The sequence below is a fragment of the Otolemur garnettii genome, unplaced genomic scaffold (assembly GCF_000181295.1).
Source record: "Otolemur garnettii isolate 467f Iridium unplaced genomic scaffold, OtoGar3 scaffold00016, whole genome shotgun sequence".
Classification (NCBI taxonomy): domain Eukaryota; kingdom Metazoa; phylum Chordata; class Mammalia; order Primates; family Galagidae; genus Otolemur; species Otolemur garnettii.
Genome location: NW_003852411.1, coordinates 17,412,015 through 17,430,068, shown reverse-complemented (window position 1 = coordinate 17,430,068; position 18,054 = coordinate 17,412,015). Strand labels below are relative to the sequence as shown.

At 32.4% G+C, this 18,054-nt stretch overlaps 1 protein-coding gene across 3 annotated transcripts in view; it reads right to left on the bottom strand.

The window, feature by feature from the left end:
* COP1 (COP1, E3 ubiquitin ligase) overlaps nucleotides 1-18,054 on the bottom strand; it is a 228,848-nt gene that overhangs the window by 45,676 nt on the left and 165,118 nt on the right. For all 3 annotated transcript variants that reach the window (XM_003785686.2, XM_023510745.1, XM_023510746.1), the window contains exons 16-18: nucleotides 7,828-7,945; nucleotides 5,329-5,453; nucleotides 4,144-4,304 (exon numbers count right to left, since the gene is read on the bottom strand). In XM_003785686.2, coding sequence (XP_003785734.1) covers nucleotides 4,144-4,304; nucleotides 5,329-5,453; nucleotides 7,828-7,945 — 404 coding nt within the window. The remainder of the gene's footprint in view (nucleotides 1-4,143; nucleotides 4,305-5,328; nucleotides 5,454-7,827; nucleotides 7,946-18,054) is intronic.

Genomic DNA, 18,054 nt, shown 5'->3' with positions numbered 1-18,054 from the left:
GGGATTGCATTAAAATTATATATTGCTTTGGGTAGTATGGACATTTTAACAATGTTGATTCTTTCCGGCCATGAACATGGTATGTTTTTCCATTTGTTAAGATTGTCAGCTATTTCTTTTTTTTTTTTTTAATTTCATAGTTCTCTTTATAGAGATCTTTCACATCTGTTGTTAGGTAAACTCCCCAATATTTCATCTTCTTTGGCACTACTGTGAACAGAACAGAGTCCTTGACTGTTTTTTCAGCTTGACTATTGTTGGTACATATAAAGGCTACCGATTTAGGAGTGCTGATTTTGTAGCCTGAGATGCTGCTATATTCCTTGATCACTTCTAAGGGTTTTGTAGTAGAATCCTTGGTGTTTTCCAGATATACAATCATATCATCTGCGGAGAGTGAAAGTTTGATCTCTTCTGACTGTATATGGATCTACAGCAAAGCCACAGCCAATATCGTATTGAGTGGAGTTAAACTGAAATCATTTCCACTCAGATCAGGAACCAGGCAAGGCTGCCCATTGTATCCACTGATCTTTAACAATGTAATGGAAGTTTCAGCCGTCGCAATTAGGGAAGAAAAGGCAATCAAGATTTTTTTTTTTTTTTTGAGACTGTCTCACAATGTTGCCCAGGCTAGAGTGCTATGGCATCAAAGCAGCTCTCAGCAACCTCAAACTCATGGGTTCAAGCAATCCTCCTGCCTCAGCCTCCCAAGGAGATGGGACTATACATGCCCACCATAATGCCCAGCCATTTTTTTCTATTTTTTAGTAGAAGGGGGTCTCTTATTCAGGCTGATCTCAAATTCTTGACTGAGCTCAAGGGATCCTCCCACCTCAGCTTCTAGGATTATAGATATGAGACACTATGCCTGGCCTAGAACAGATTTTTTTAATGAGAATTTGGAATTGCAATATTATCTGGTTTCTGCTAAAGATGATTTGCTTGCTTTGTGACATTGCAATTATAAATATTAAAGAAATTAAATGCTCATCAGTATTAGAACACTCATAAAGATCGTATAAATAGTTTTAATTAAAGGAAGAGGTGAGAAAAGTTGCATTTCAGAAATTAAAAGATTAAAAGTAAAAACAAACACAGTTCTTTCTAGCAGCCACAAGACCTGGAAATAATGTCAGAGAAACAACTTATAAAGTAGTTATATACTCAGGAAAAGGGAAACCATTCAGTGATGCAGAAATTGTGAAAGAATGTATTTTTGAAGAATACAAGAATGTATTTTTTGTTAAAGCTGTAGGGTGCTTAGACCCTAATAATGTTTCAAAGTATAAACAACTGTCTTTTTCAAGGAGAACCATAACTGTCTGGAAGCATGAATTAGCCTTCAACTTAGAAGAATAATTTCATCAGTACTTCAAAAGGAAAATATATATTATTCAATTGCTTTGGATGATCAACTGATACTAGTAATCAGTGTTGAATTTTACAGTTCATTCAGGTCATGAAAGTTTTTCTTTGCTATGGGAGTTACTCACTTTGGCCACTCCTGAGGACAGAACATTAGGGAACAGATATCTTTAATGACTTTCAAGGTAAATGTTGTGAAGTTGGACTAAATTTGGTAAATTTAGCCAGTGTATGTACAGGTGGTGCACTTTCCATCCAAGGAAAACATGAAAGGTTTATTGCACAGATTAAAAAAGTATTAACAGATCCAGATGCTCTCTTATCTCTTCATTGTATCTTGTATCCGCAAAGTCTCTGTGCGAAAGCTATTATTTTAAGTGACACTTTGCAACAAGTTATAAGTATTATTACATATATTCTTGCAAATAAAACATGGCATTGTCAGTTTCATAACATGCTGAAGTTGAACAGGAGGTATTTAGTGTGGATCTGCTATATTATTAAGTGCTTTGGCTATCACAGAGACAGGCATTATCTGAAATTTTATCTCTGCCAGAAGAGATAATTAAATTTTATGAAGAACAGAATCGGCAATATGAATTATATTTCTATGGGAATACAGCATTTCTGTGTGAAATGTCAAATCAAAATGACCTGAGTATTTCTTTGCAAGTTAAAACTAAGCCTGTATGTGGCAAAAAAAAAAAAAAAAAAAAAAAAATCCAAGCATTTAAAAAATAGCTCTCTTTTTGCAAAACCGTTCTTCAAAAAGAAATTTCAGATGACCACTTCCCCCAGTCAGCAAAGGTCCTGGATAAGCAGAATGACATACGCAAATACTTGAAGACTATACAGTTGTCATAGACCTATTAATTAGAGAATACAAAGGACGATTCAGTGATTTTGAGAATCAAATCAATGTAATGCTCTCAAATTAACATTTTAGCCTTACCTAGTTGGTATCACCAAGGCACCTAAAGATGACACTTAAAAGTCATTGATGCTAAGAAGATTGAACTGAAATACGGAAAAATGCAATAGAATACCCACACCTCCAGAGACACGCCAGAAAAATGCTTTCTTGCTTTTCAATCACTTATATCTGTGAATCTACACTTTCCTCCCAATCCAAATCAAGATACCATGAAGGTCACAAATGATTGATAACCATCTAGAGCAGTGATTTTCAACTGATATGCTATGGCGCCACTAGTGTCATGAAAGGATCTTAGGTATGCTGTGAAAAATTTTAAAGATAATTAATTAATGAAATTACTTTCAAAGAAGTTCACCGCACAGTAAATATATCCTATTTTTCACTATTTTTTATCAAAATAATTTAAGTGTGCCATGGAAGTTTAACTATAGGTTCAAGTGTGCTGTGAGATTTAAAAAAAAAAAAAAAAAAGGTTGATTAACACTGGTATAGAGGCACAACCCAAACTGTAGACTTCCATGCTACAATGAAATATTTAAGTACTTTCCAACAAAAAGCAGAAACAACAAGGTTATGAAAAGGTTAACTTTAAAATTAACAGTTTTCATTTTTTGAAACTATTAACTACATAGATTTTTACAAAATAATGTACATTTTTAAGTATATCTAATTGAAGTTTTTGTCAATGTGGCCTTATTTGGTTATAGCTAAATTTATGCAGTCTTCCAAAAGGACAAGGTTCCCTACGCCTGTCCTTGACATTTCCTTTGGGGGCCTAACAGAAAGTGACTCACCCTACAATGGTAAGTACGGGACTCCAATCCTTGTGCCCTGGTGAAATACCTTATATACTTTTTGCCACACCACCAAAACTAGCAGATGCTCGTATGGAAAAAGCAGACTGAAAAGCTAGGCTCAGAATCTTAGTCTGGTAATTTTTTTGTTTCATTTGCTTTTCAATGCCTTCAAACAGGTTTTTGTTTTTAAAATGTATATATTTATAGCCTATCTTTTCTAATTCTCCACAGAGGGAGGGTTGGTACAACTTACCTACTCTGTTATTACCAAAACTGGGAGTTGAACCACAGAACTTTAAACAAGACAACAATGGAATATATCTAATTAAAGCGAAACTGTACCTAGAACTCAAGATATTTTTAATTACACATAAAGTCAGAATTTTCTGTGTCAAAGATAAAATAAGGTAAGTACCTAAAGTAATTTTTAAAAATGACACAAAGGACTAACTAATGTTTATATAAACTGTGATAATAAAAAGAATTGTTTTTTCATATAAATTGTGAAAAAGCTTATACTTTAAAATACATGAGTAAATGAACGGTCTGAGGTAACTGTTTTTTACAATCTAGTAGTATGACTTCCTGGTCAAAAAATTGAATATTTTTACACATTATTTTAGAGAGCAAAATCCATTTAATTAGGTGCGCATGTAAGTCACTTTGTATCAAACTTTTTCTTCCTATTAAAAAACCAGGCTCAACTAAATGCTGCATGTTATCATTAAGGAAAATGAGACACAATGTGTCCTCTGGAGGTATTTCCAGTCTTACTGGAGAGAGATCAAGAAACAATATGATACTGCTTATAACTGAGGTAAGTATAAGATGTTATGGGTACACAAGAGGGACACAAGTCAAGCATGTTATATTAGAGACATTTCAGCTTAAAAATGTCTATTGTCCTTGTTGATACAACACTAAATAAAAAGGAAAATAGATATTACATACCAATTTATATTTTAAAATTTGAAAAAGCCCTATGTGTAAATAATGTATTTTATGAGACACAAAGATGAAAGAACTGATATGAAAACTTACCCCATCTGGCAGTGCCCTCCAGCACACAGCACTAACAAATTCATTTGTATCATCTTCTTTTCGGTCTTTGTCCAAAACACTTTTGACTGTATCAAACTTAAAAGTTAGCAAAGTCTTAGAAAGTCCTTTATAGTACAAGTAGAGGGAATTATTCTCACTTCCTAAAAATAAATAATAATAATTTTTAATAGTAGGAAAACTAGAATTAGGACATCATATTCAAATAGTAATTATCAGCCAATGTTTCAGCTAGAAGATCTTTTAAGGTCGTATTATTAATAAATTATAAGACTAATTAGAAATTATGTAAGAAAAGAATTCCTGGAAAAAAGCTGTATTTTACTAATCTAAGGGAATGATCAGTGTTAAATAATGTAACAATATCAGAAAGATTTCCATTTAGAGAGGAAAGAGAAAGTTGCAGCACTTATATAGGAAAATTTTAATAGCCTACACAATTTATTTCCCATTCCCAAATAAAGGCGATGCTCTATCAGATTGGTGGTCTAGAAACCTACATTTCTGAGCAGTCTATCAATTGTGCCAGATAATTTGCTTTGGCGATGTTTATGTTGTAGATGACTTTACCAAATAAAGGTCAAATCATTTAAAAGTAATAATGAAAGCTCATATGTTCAGGTACTAGATATATGACAGCATTTGAGTATATATCAAATTTTATTTTTTAACTGATTTAAATTTGATAAGACCTAGAAAATACATCAATGCTACCCAATCAGACCACGTAATAAAGAGAATACTACACAGAACAAAATGAATATCAAGTTTAAGAGGACATATAATATCTCTAAAATTAGAAATATTACTAACAGAAGTTAATATTTTCTGTATAGGAATATTAACATATACAGAATATGTTAATATATTAACATACATTAATATATTATTTGACATAATGTAATATCAAAGTTATAGTATAGGTAAGCTCGTATGCTATTTTATGTGTTCAGGGCTTGCGCTCAATAGAAGAGGGGAGGACTAATGCTTTTCTAGTATAATCTGTGGAAAATGCACAGAAATGAAGTATCAAGTCCATCATGCTATCTTTTGATGTGCTACTACTTGACCATTTCCTGACTTAGTAGTTAAGTCTATTTCAATTAAATTCACTTTCAGTGACACATACTTGTTAAAACATTCCTGGCGAAAGATGGTTTTACTTACCACAAGCTATATAATCTCCATTGGAAGCAAGGCCTACAAAGTTTTTTTCATTGATATGACCCTTGAAGGAACGGAGACAGTATGGTTTCCCTACGTTCCATAGTTTTAGTTGGCTATCTGTTGAGCTGAGGTAAACACAAAAAGTTAGAGAATATTTAAGATTTTACTGCATGAAACTCATCACTACTAATTAGAGGCAATCTAGTTTGGTGGCTAAGAATGCAGATTCTCTAGATAGCCAGATTGAGTTAGAATATTTAATTTACTGTTAATTTGGTTTTGACTTTGGGTAAAGTTTGAAATCTCACTGGTCTCAATTTTTCATCAGTTAAATATGAAATATAATGATTCTTATTTTATAGAATTAAATTAATTCTATGATGTACTATAAAAATGAAATAAACTCATTTAAAATGCTTTCAATAGTACCTGGGCACGTAGGAGGTGCACAATACAACTAAGCATACAGTTCACTTTTTCCTACAGGTGTGGGGTATTGCTGAAATAGCTACATGAAATAATTTATTTTGCTAAAAGAATATGCAAATGCAGTCATTTACCAAAAAACTGAATATAAAGACCTTTGTGACTTTAATATATCATGTTTTTGTTTTTCTTTTAGTAAAAAAGTAGGGTTTTACACATACTTTTACTAAACTGCTTCCAGTTTACTATGACTAAATGAATGAATGGATGGATAGATGAAATTGCTTTCCCTTCCTGCAAACTGAATAACATTTTTATATATTTATTATTAACTAAACATTAACACATCTTTTCTCTTATTCTAATGTTCACTGAATAGGATACTATGCAAAAGGTTTTACTTATTTTATTTAGAAATTCACAAGGTAAGGTAAATACTATTATTAGCTTCATTTCAGAGGTAGAAATTGAGATTTAGAAGTTTAAGGATATTTCCAAGGTATTATCCACAGATAATAAAGAGCACAGCCAAGATTCAAAACTGATTTCAGAGGCCAAACTCCTAATCCTTTAAATAGTTCTCTATTTCTTCCTATCATCTTTTCAATTCTTCAAATCTTACACATTTGTTTTACTTTTTTGCTCAACAACGCTACAACGAACATCTCCTTATATAAAAAATATATGTAATATAAGTTTCTACCAAATTTATTTGTGGTAAATAAATTAGTTCTACACACTTCTATGGTCTAAATCTAAGAAAAAAATCATCATAATTTATAAAAACTAATAAGAAAATAAGATTAGTGAAAATACATTATGTATCTAATAAAGTCAACTAAGGTTTTCAATTTATGATTTTTAAACACACATATACTTCAATTAATTAAAGTCAAACTAATTGATTCAATATTTATAAATCTGAAAGCAAAAATATTTTAGCCATATAATTTATCATACATATTTGAATCTGAATAATATTTAAATGATTTACTGCCAGTTGTTTTTACTCCTAGAGACTGGATACATTTTGACTGGCTACTAGTTAAATGTGCAAACTACCCATATTATCTCCCCTTGGAAAGTTCAGTTCCCATTTTCTTTTTATCCCCCTCTTTTATAGCTCAATTCAAATTACCTTGCTAAATCAATTCAAATTACCAAGTTCTTATTTAGAGCAACCAATGTGGCGATAGATGTAGTGGGAGATACCAAATATGAGGCACTAGCATTAATAACCTCCTAAGAGAGATGAGAAACTAAGTAAAAAAGAAGACAACAATGTATCATTAAGCTTGAGAAGAAATAGTAGGAATTAAGAAGACAAAAATTAAAAGTAAGTATTCACTAGGGTATTATAAAACGAAGTGAGCCATGAAATGGACAACGAAAAGATGGGACTCCTCATGTTATTCTGGTAGAAGAACTTTGTCAATATTTTGGTAATTAAGATTTATTTACCTCAATGACATTTCATTATCACCAAAGTGAAATAGAGAATTAAAGGCTTATATTTTGCTTCTCTAGATTAGAAAGCTTTTCAAAGGACACTTTTCAGGTATGAGTAGTCATATTTATAAAGTTCTCTTCACAACATATTTAAATGAAATTACAGAGAAGTCAATATATCAGTGTAAAAGTCAACCAAATATTATTTAAAACCAAAAATAATTCTATTACTGTACTGCAAGTAGATAAATACACAATAACGTATTAGTTGACTTTAATAAGTCATTCTATTGCATTAGCCATGTTGCTTCTCTCTTCATAAGGAAAAGCAGTAGGTGAGCTCCAATTTGAAGGTCAAATGCAGTTAAACATAGGAGTATTAGGTAAGGGGGACTACACTGAAATTAGTACCTTCAGGATTTTATTCACAAATTATTTATAAAAGTGTGCAATGCAGACCAGAATAGACATGTATTTTAACTGAACAAATTATTTTTAAAAACTACTATTTAAAAACAAGGATACACATTCCCTACTGTTTCAATACATCCACAGTGATTTCACAAACTGGTAAATGATACAGAGCTCTCTCTGTAAGCTCAACCTGAGGAGAGTAATACTCACGCAGAGACAATTTCCTCACCACTCACAAACTTTGCATAAGAGACTGCTTTTCGGTGTCCTTTGAATACCATGATTGGTTGTTTAGTGTTACGAAGATCATAGTAGTGGACACAGTGATCTACAACAAAACAAAACAAAATGACATAAATGTAGTAAATGAAGAAAATGAAAGCAAAACTATTATTGGTTTTGTTGTTTTTCACTAAAAGTTTCACAGACAACTATCAAACTTCCAATAGCCAGAAAACTAAAGGATAGAAATTATTTTCAAAGATATGAGAAGATAAAGGCTCTAGAAACACAGTGTCAATGGTTCAAAATAACTTGGAAATTAAAAATCCATCTTTACATTTTAATACATATAAATAATAAAATCTTTAATTTTTAATAAAAAAATAAAATTTAATAAATAAAAAAGGTAATATAAACATTATATGGGACATCTGGATACACAATGCTATATAATTTTATGTCCCATGTTTGTTTTAAAAATATTTAATTGCGATATATTTTGCATATAATAAAACAGACTCATTGTAAATACTATATACAGTGATTTTTATGAAATATACTCACTGGTGGAACTATCACCATAAGTCATTTTAGAACATTTTCTGCACCTTAATAACATATCTCATGCTCATCTGACATCACTATTTCTGTCTCTAAAAATTATTTCATACAAATGAAATAAAACATTACGCAATTTCTTTGGTTTCTTATGCTTTGCATGATGTTTCTGATGTTCAACTGTATTTTAAAATTTGTCAGTAGTTTCTTTTTTATTGATGTATAATATGCATTATGTGGATCTACAACCTTTTGTCAATCAACTTACCAGCTGCTAAATATTTGTTTCCATTTTTTTGGTTATTGTGAATAATGATGCTATGAAACAATCACATTTAAGTCTTTGTGTGGACACGTTTCCATGTCTCTTGGTTAGATACCTACAACAGCAGTTACTAGGTCATATAGTAATATTATTCATAACTTTTTAGAAAAACTGACAAACCGCTGACTGTACATACCATTTACATTTTAATCAGCAATATACAAATATCATAATTTATTAAAATTTGACATTTGTATATTGAATACAAATGAACTTTAAAAAAGTTAAAAGAATTTTATCAGATATATGTTTTCAATTATTTTCAAATATTCTGTTCATTGTGTTTTTATTTTCTGATTGGTATGTTCTGAATTTTGATAAAGTACAATTTTTCATTTTTTTCAGAGATGATAATTTTTGTGTTATAAATAAGAAATCATTAACTAATTCAAGGTATTAAAGATTCTCTCCTATTCCTAAAAGTTTTATTATTTAAGTTCTTCAATTTAAGTCTGTGATGTGATATCCAGTTGTCCCAGCACCACTTGTTGAACAGGGTATCCTTTCCCTAATGAATTGCCCTGGCCCTTGGTACCTTTGCTAAACATCAATTCATAATAAATAAAGTTTTACTTCTGAATTCCTACCTGTAATCAACTTATCTATGTATGTCTATTCTTCTGCCAGTATTCTAGCTCTTTAAGTTTGTAAACTGGGTAGAAAAGGTCCTCCAACATGTTGCAGTTTTCAAAATTGTTTTGGCTATTCCTGGTCTTTTCCATTTCTTATAAATTTTGGAAACAATTTATCATTTCCTGCAAAAAAAGCCTGTTGAAATTTTTACAGAGATTGAGTTGGATCCAAAGATCAATTTGAGAAGCACTGCCATGTTAAAAATACTGAGCTTGCCAATTTATCTTATTGAATGTCTCTCCATTTGTTTACATCTTCTTTAATCATCTTCAAACAACTTCTCCAATTTTCAGTGTGTAAATCTTGCATTTACTTTATTAATTTTTTTCATTTCTTTCTCTCTCTTTTTTGTTTTTGGAGACTGAGTCTCACTCTGTTGTCCTGGGTAGAGTATGTGGCATCATAGCTCACAGCAACCTCAGACTCCTGGGCTCAAGAGATCCTCTCCCCTCAGCCTTCCAAGTAGCTCCTTCCACAATGACTGGCTAGTTTTCCTATTTTTTCAGTAGAGATGGGGTCTTGCTTTTCCTCAGGCTGATCTCAAACTCTTGAGCTCAAGCAATCCACCCACCTTGGCCTCCCAGAGTACTAGGATTACAGGCGTTGAGCCACTGCACTTGGCAACGTATTATTTTCTTTTTTACATTATTCAGAACAGAATCCCATACTTAGTATTATGTTTGGATTGTTAATTTCTCATATATAGATAATATTGATTTTTATATATTAATCTTTTATGCAGTAACTATGCTTAACATTTTTATGAGTTCTACTAGTCCACAAAATTTGTTTCTTAAAATTTTTAAAATACAGGATAACGTTATCTCCAAATAAAGATAGTTTCATTCTTCCTTCCAAATCTATGTCTTTCATTTGCTTTTCTTGCCCCAAGTGCGTGGCTACAATCTCCAGTATAATGCTGAACTGAAGAGGCAAGAACAAGCATTCTTGCTATGTTACTGATCTTAGAGGAAAAGCATTAAGTGTAATGTTCACTGTTGGTTTTCCATAAATGCCCTTTGTGAGGCTAAGGAAGTATCCTTCTATGCCAGTATGTTAAGGATCAATGGGTATGTCAAAAGCCTTTTTCTATGCCTGTAGTCCCAGCTACTTGGGAGGCTGAGGCAAGAGAATCAATCTCTTAAGCCCAAGAGTTTGAGGTTGCTATGAGCTGTGATGAGACAGCACTCTACTGAGGACGACATAGTGAGACTCTGTCTCCAAAAAAAAAAGAAAAAAGCCTTTTTCTATGATTCTCATAGTGTGGTTGTGTAGTTTTAGTTTTTTATCCTACTAATATGGTGTATTGCTTCTACTGACTGGCAGTCCTGGGATAAATTCCATGTTGTTATATTGCATAAGTTTTTAAAAATGTGCTGTTGGGTTTAGTTTCCTAATATTTTGTTAAGAATATTTTCATTTATATTCTTGAAGAATACTGGTCTGTGTTTTTCTATTTACTACAGATATCTTTGACTTTCAAGGAAAAGTTTGTGAAGTAATGATATTTTTTCTTTTACTGTTTGGGACTCACTGTATTATTTCTGTCTTAAAAAGCTATATGGACCTCAGGTTTTCTTTGTGGGAAGTTTATTAATTACTAATTCTATTTCTTCACTCTTTATAGGCCCATTTAGATTTTCCATTTTTACTTAAGTCAGTTTTGGTAATTTGTGATTTTCCACGAATTTTTCATTTTATCTGTTACTAAGTTGTACCACTGAGTTATTATTGAACAATGTTAGTGAATAAATTGACATAAAGTGGTTCATAGGTGTATTATATTTATATCTTTTACTACTAATCCTTTTATCATTAGAGACCCTCTTTCTTTCTAGTAACAATTTCAACTTTAAGTATACTTTGTTGAATATAACTGTCCCAGGTTTCTTTTGATTATTGGTTACATGGTCTATCTTTTTTTTGTCCTTTTAATTTCAACCTATTAATGTCTTCAAAGTATATCTCTCATAAGACAGTGTACAGTTGGGTTATAACTTTTTTTTAATCCATTCTGCCAATCCCAGCATTTTATAGTGTTTAATACACTTACACCTAATGTAATTATTTACAGGACGAACATCTGAAATCTAAAAATCTTTTTGCTTAGATATGTTTAGATACAGAAATATCATTGTGTTATAGTGGCTTACAGTATTTAGTGCAGTAACATGCTGTACAGGTTTGTAGAACAGGAGCAATAGGCTATATCATATCGTCTACATGTATAGTAGGCTACACCATCTAGGTTTGTGTAAATATACTTGATGATTACACTATGACAAAATCACCCAATGACACATTTCTCAGAATATATCCACATTGTTAAATGACTTATGACATTTTTTTCTTCTATAATTCCTCCTTTGTGTTACCTTAGTTCACCTTAACTGATTTATTATACCATAGAACTTTCCATAAGTTGACCACCCAAGGGACTGTAATCAGCTGTTGACCAACATACAGGGGTGGTCAACATAAGGAACTAGGCCCACTGTACTGATAGATACATATGGTGCATATCTGGTCTACGAAAATTGAGTCAACTTAAGGAGGTGATCAATGAAGGGAGGTAGTTAACTATGGAGGTTCTACATTAAAGAAGTTCCTTACTTTGAGCACCTCCATATGTTGACCAGTTTGTTACAGTCTTGGGTGGTCTTATAGAGGTTCTATTATATTATATAAAGGCTACAAACTTATTTCACTTCACTATATCACTATATCAAAAGTCAAAGTTAGATACAGAATTTTAACTTAAGTATGATAAAATGTTTTACGGATTATTTATCTGAAAGAACTTTTCATAGCTGGCATACTTACAACTGCACTCTTACCAACTTAGTGTTAAAAACACCCAAGTCTATTTAAATACATGCACATGAATACACTTACAATGCAACTAATCCTACAGTGAAAGTTCTAAAATTATGAAGGCTCTTTTATGAGAATATCTGCTATTTTTTTGTTAAAACATTGCCAAAAATGGGTGGTGCCTATGGCTCAAAGGAGTAGGGTGCTGGCCCCATATGCCAGAGGTGGCGGGTTCAAACCTAGCCCTGGCCAAAAACTGCAAAAAACCAAAAAAACAAAACATTGCTAAAAATAAAAGTGTCTATAGCTACTATGAAGGATTACTCAACTGGGCTTCATATTCATTCATTAAGAGTTTATTCCAGTAACTGTTCTTTGAATTCTGGGGTAGGGACTCTGTTGACTTTTTGAAGCTACTTCTCCTTTCCCTCAAAATATACAAAATATCTGTATTTTGTCAAGTTTTCAATGGGGATTAAAATGGTACAGAAAGAATTTACATGTGGGGAAAGAAGTGGAATCTGATTAGGGTGAAAAGAGACAGCAGAGGAAAACAGGAAGTGAGAATACTTTGACTAATTTTAAAGTTGCACTCACCTTTGAGAAACTGAACTATAGACCACCCCCACCCCACCACTAAGCTTTCTGGACAACTAGCAGTGTGTCAATTCAGTCTCCTCTCATCAGTGCAAGCCCAGGGAAAATGCTGCTGGGTACTAAATTAGCTACATAATTATTTATTATTTCAGCAACAAAGGTTATGCTGCCTAGTTGTAACCTTTACCTCTATTATACAGAGGTCATTCATTTATTCAACAACTATTTTTTTCTAATACATGCGTCTGTTACAAGTCATTACCAACAGAACAGGTGGTTATATTCTGTAACTGCCATTTCTTTTGTGCCATATAAGCATTAATAACACAATTAAAAGCTCATCTGCTAAAGGATAAGAGTTACAGAAGGAAATGTGTTTGAAAAAAATTAAAATCTAGGGGGATGAAATGAAACCTCACCTTAGCCATAGTCTCAGGAATTTAAAAAGTTTACAACTTGAAATACAAACCCTACTTTGCTTTGTACTCCAAAAACTTTTGAGAAAAAAACCAATTAGGCAGTAAATAATGGTTTTAAGGATCTAAAAATAATTAATGTATATTAGTAGTAATATTTGAAATAATGTATTTATTAGGAATCTATTGTGTGTAGTAGTAAAAAGATATTACTGGGGATATGAGGTAACAATGATGAACAAGTAAAGATTCTGCTTTTGTGGTGCTTACAATCGGGAACAGGAGTCAGACAAAAACAATTATATAATAAATAAAATAGATTAAGTGATGCAAATAAGACAAAGAGGAAATATAATGATTGAATGAATCTTCTTGACATAAGAGTTTTCAGAAAGGTTCCTCTGAGGAGATGACATTTAAGATGAGACTGCAGACAGGGCAGTTGGCTATGGTAAGAACCAGGGAAGAGAGCCTAATGCACAGGAAACAGTATAGTGAGAGCAATATGGACAGTGATGTAGGATGAAGCTACAGAAGTATGAAAGAATCTAAGTAGAAGTATGGGCGAACTTTATCTATAAGAATAATACTCCTTAGCCAGGTGTTGTGGCGGGCACCTGTGGTCTCAGCTACTTGGGAGGCTGAGGCAGAAGACTCGCTTGAGCCCAGGAGCTGGAGGTTGCTGTGAGCCATGATGTCACAGCACTCTGCCCAGGGGGATAGCTTGAGGTTCTGTCTCAAAAAAAAAAAAAAAATAATATTCCTGCTGATGTCCATGGAACAGAATAGAGAGGAACAAGTGGAGAAGAAAGGAGTTTTGATAACAGGTTACCCTAGGAGTCCAGATAATGGCTTGAACTAGTTTTCAATCCTGCCTGAGATGGATATAACAGTAAGAAAAGCAACAAATAGAAGGGTGGAAGGGGAGAGTGGTCAATGATATTGAATGGTAATAAGGAAGAAGACAACAGACTAGAACAGATCCATAGATTTAGCAATGTGGAAGCAATTTGGTAATAATGACAAGGACATTTTCAGGGGAAGTATAGTGGGAGAAGCCTCACTAAAGTAGGTTAAAATGTGAATGGGAGACAAAAAGCCAGAAAATGAAGACTCTTATAATAGAATTTTAAAAAAAGAGGAGAGAACTGGGTGGCACCTGTGGCTCAAAGGAGTAGGGCACTGGCCCCATATTCCAGAGGTGGCAGGTTCAAACCCAGCCCATCAAAAACTGCAAAAATGGGGGGGGAGGGGCGGAATTTAATAGGTAGAAAGAACAGACATGACTCAGTTTAATGTAAGGAGTGAGATATCTGGCTTTGTTCACTGTATCAATTAGGAAAAACAAAGGAAAAGCAGTGTTTTGTGAGGGAAAAATTGAATAGAGTTCTAGATGTTACATCTGAGGTGCCAATGGAACTTTAGGGTAAAAATTTCTAGTAAGGAGAAGTGAAATGTCTGGCATTCTTGACCCAAGTGTGGGCTCAAGGTAGAAATTAACAGTTAGCTATTTAAAGAGAATACTGCAAGAGTAACATAACCCATGGGGAATTTAATGAGTATTTAATGATAACAGAACATCAATGAATCTCAACATTTAAGAGACAAATCAAGGAAAAGACAATTGGGACGTGTAGGTGAGACAGGAATGAAGAAAATCAGAGAGTTATGTACTTTAAAATCTAAAAGAGGACAGTTTTTCCAGAACTGAGTGGTCAACAATGTTGACTGCTACTAAGAGAGCAAATAAAAATAAAGACTTAAATTTAGTGGCATGGAGACTGCTACTGGTCTTGGTGGAAAATTCTCTGTAAAGGTAGGAGTAGAACCCAAATATCAGAGGAATGAGAAGCTAGCGGTAAGTTAGGTGAAATTGTATATGTTTAAAATGAGGACAGAAAACAGCGGTACGATGCCTATAATTCAACTTCCATTCCAGAAATATTTGCATGAAATATAATCTCACTGTACGGACATATTTTTATGAATAAACATGTAAAAAATTTTCCTGTAACTATCAATCCAGGGATTTGAGGTAATTATAGAACAATTTCTAGTACAATGAATAATTTTCCTCTGTAGGCATACTGAAAAACAAACAGTTTCACCACTGATAAAGTAATCACTGCTGAGACACTGAAAGGATCAGGTGAAAGGATTTTGGAATAGATGTAGAAATATCTTATTAAACTAAATGTTTAATGACTATTGCATTACCCTTCCTAAAGTAAGAACAAAATGACTATTATTAATGAGTTAACATTTTTAAATACACTAATGAGACTGTATTTAGTTAGGACATAGTCATGAGACTGTGTTCCAAAAAGTAAGAAGACATAAAGAAAGCAGACTTATAAACAATGTGGCCAAACAGACATCAAACTGAATTTCAGAAATCCTGAATTCTATCTTCAGGCTTTTCAGCTGCTTGAGAGCTTACAAAGTATCTTGAGTATCACCACGGTAATACTGGAGTGATAAGGAAAGTTTGGGAAATCCTTGTTAGGTAGTCCTTAACCAAGGGCAATAACTTGACAATTTAAAAATACACAGGTCCACTACTACTACTATATTTATCTCAGGTACCTATCATTAATTTTAATAGCAGTAATTATACCATTTTTTAACTTCCTTGAAGCCTTTGATGATATCTCAACACACACTCTTAGACCCTTAAAAGAAAGCAGAGATGATTAGGTTAAAGTGTTAAGTACAAACCAGAGCCCTTTTTACCAACTCTTTTTTTCTCCCTATCCACTTGGCCTTCTTTTTCATCTCAACTCTTGAGGAATCTTAAAAAACATATAATTTGAAAATAACTACAGATGTTGATCAAGAGGAAAAAAATGAATTCATTTATTTTATCTATCTTTTTGCAGGGAGAAGGTTTATTAATGATTTTTTAATGCTGAATTCCAAAGCTCACAAATTTTTTTTTTAATAAATCACTACCACAACCAAAACACAACAAATCCAATTCAAAACATCACTAACATTATTACTGAAAAAAATGTTCTCCCAAATATTTATTTATGTATGTTCATGATTTGTAGTTTTAATTAATTACCTCTAAGAAAGAAATATGTTGCTCTAAAATTTCCTTTGTGATAACTTTCCAACTACACTACAAAGGGCAAAATACTGTTTACATTTCATATTCACTAATAGACCTCGGAACATGGTCTATCTATACATTGGTATTAGTGGATTAAAACATGATATCATTATAAGGCTCTGTCATTAGGAAATGCAGGAAAACATTTACCAAATATACAAAAGAATTAACATTTTGGTGTCCTATTATCTGAACTCATCTACAAGTATCGTATATGACAAATTACTTACACATAGTATTATTACATTACTGTAATAAACATTAGGGCTAAACAAAAATCATCACACAGTTTAAAATATTCATGAGTTATAAGATACTGTAAGCACAAACTGTGAGCAAAAGTTACTGATCTTATGTTTTGCCTGCTTAAGAATCAGTTTCTATATAATACATGCTAATTACTAGATATTTAAGGATCTGCTTTCCTTTTACACTTACTAGGTGATTTTAGAGGCAATCTAATATTACTGGTTTTTAGAAATCTAAAATAAAGCATTTTCACACCAAAAAAAAAAAAAAAGAAAACATTAAAAAACACACTAGAAAAGTAGTAGAAAATTATTACTTCCATTGGCCTAGTTTGCTAAATTTGTATAGTCAAAGTAAGCAGCTGCAAAATTATCTGAACATGCTCAACATTTATTTTGTAAGAATTTGCTTTAATCATCACTGATTTGCATTACTTCATGTCTTTTTGCATACTTTCCCTTTAAGGATTGAATGCAAATAATAACAAAAAATGAATGACTAATGAACAGGGAAGATAATTTAAATTTTAATTATTAAAAAGTCATTAAAAATCTTTAAAACAATTCATGTAAGCATGTAAATGTTGTAAATAAATCAGATTTATTTCAAAAATCTGGAAAATGGTTATCTAAATTAATTATGGTAGAAAAGAATAGAAAAGGCTCAGTGGCAACTGTTTTAACATCATTGATGCTATCCTCAAAGACAAATTCATTATGGGAAACTGCTAAAAACATTTGGAACCAAGTCTGAAGAACAAGGGTAAGAATGGATGCTTGACTTTATTGAAAAAGAAAAACATAAAAAAAATCTTAAGTATAATCTATGTGTGATCAAAAAGAATGTAGATTTTGTAAGTAGACAAATTCCTTCTTCTGTATATGTAATTGTTAACTACAGTTGTCACATCTCTAGTCTTTTAATTTCCGCTTTTCTATCATAGAAAGGTCTATAAAATCTCCTAAGAGACTAAAATTTAAATTTCTCTTAGAATTATTCATCTTTAATATATTTTAAGGCTATCATATTACATCACACATGTCTTCATTCTAAGTTATTCCTTTCATCACTATATTCGGAACTTCCTTAACTTCCTTCCCAACTTTTTGTTTAAGCTTAAAAATCTCATTTTGCCAAATAAGTTCTCTTATAATTAATATTTCATCATATATTTTCATTTCAGCCTTTATTTCAATCTCTTTTTAAAAACTTAAATTTTTTTTTTTTTTTTTTTTTGAGACAGAGTCTCACTATGTCACCCTCGGTAGAGTGCCATGGCGTCACGTATCACAGCAACCTCCAACTCTTGGGCTTCAGCGATTCTCTTGTCTCAGCCTCCCAAGTAGCTAGGACTACAGGTGCCCGCCACAACACCTGGCTATTTTCTTGTTGCAGTTGTCATTGTTGTTTAGCTGGCCTGGGCTGGTCTGAAACCTGCCAGCCTAGGTGCATGTTGCTGGTGCCGAAACCACTGTGCTACAGGCGCCAAGTCTCAACTTAAAATTTTT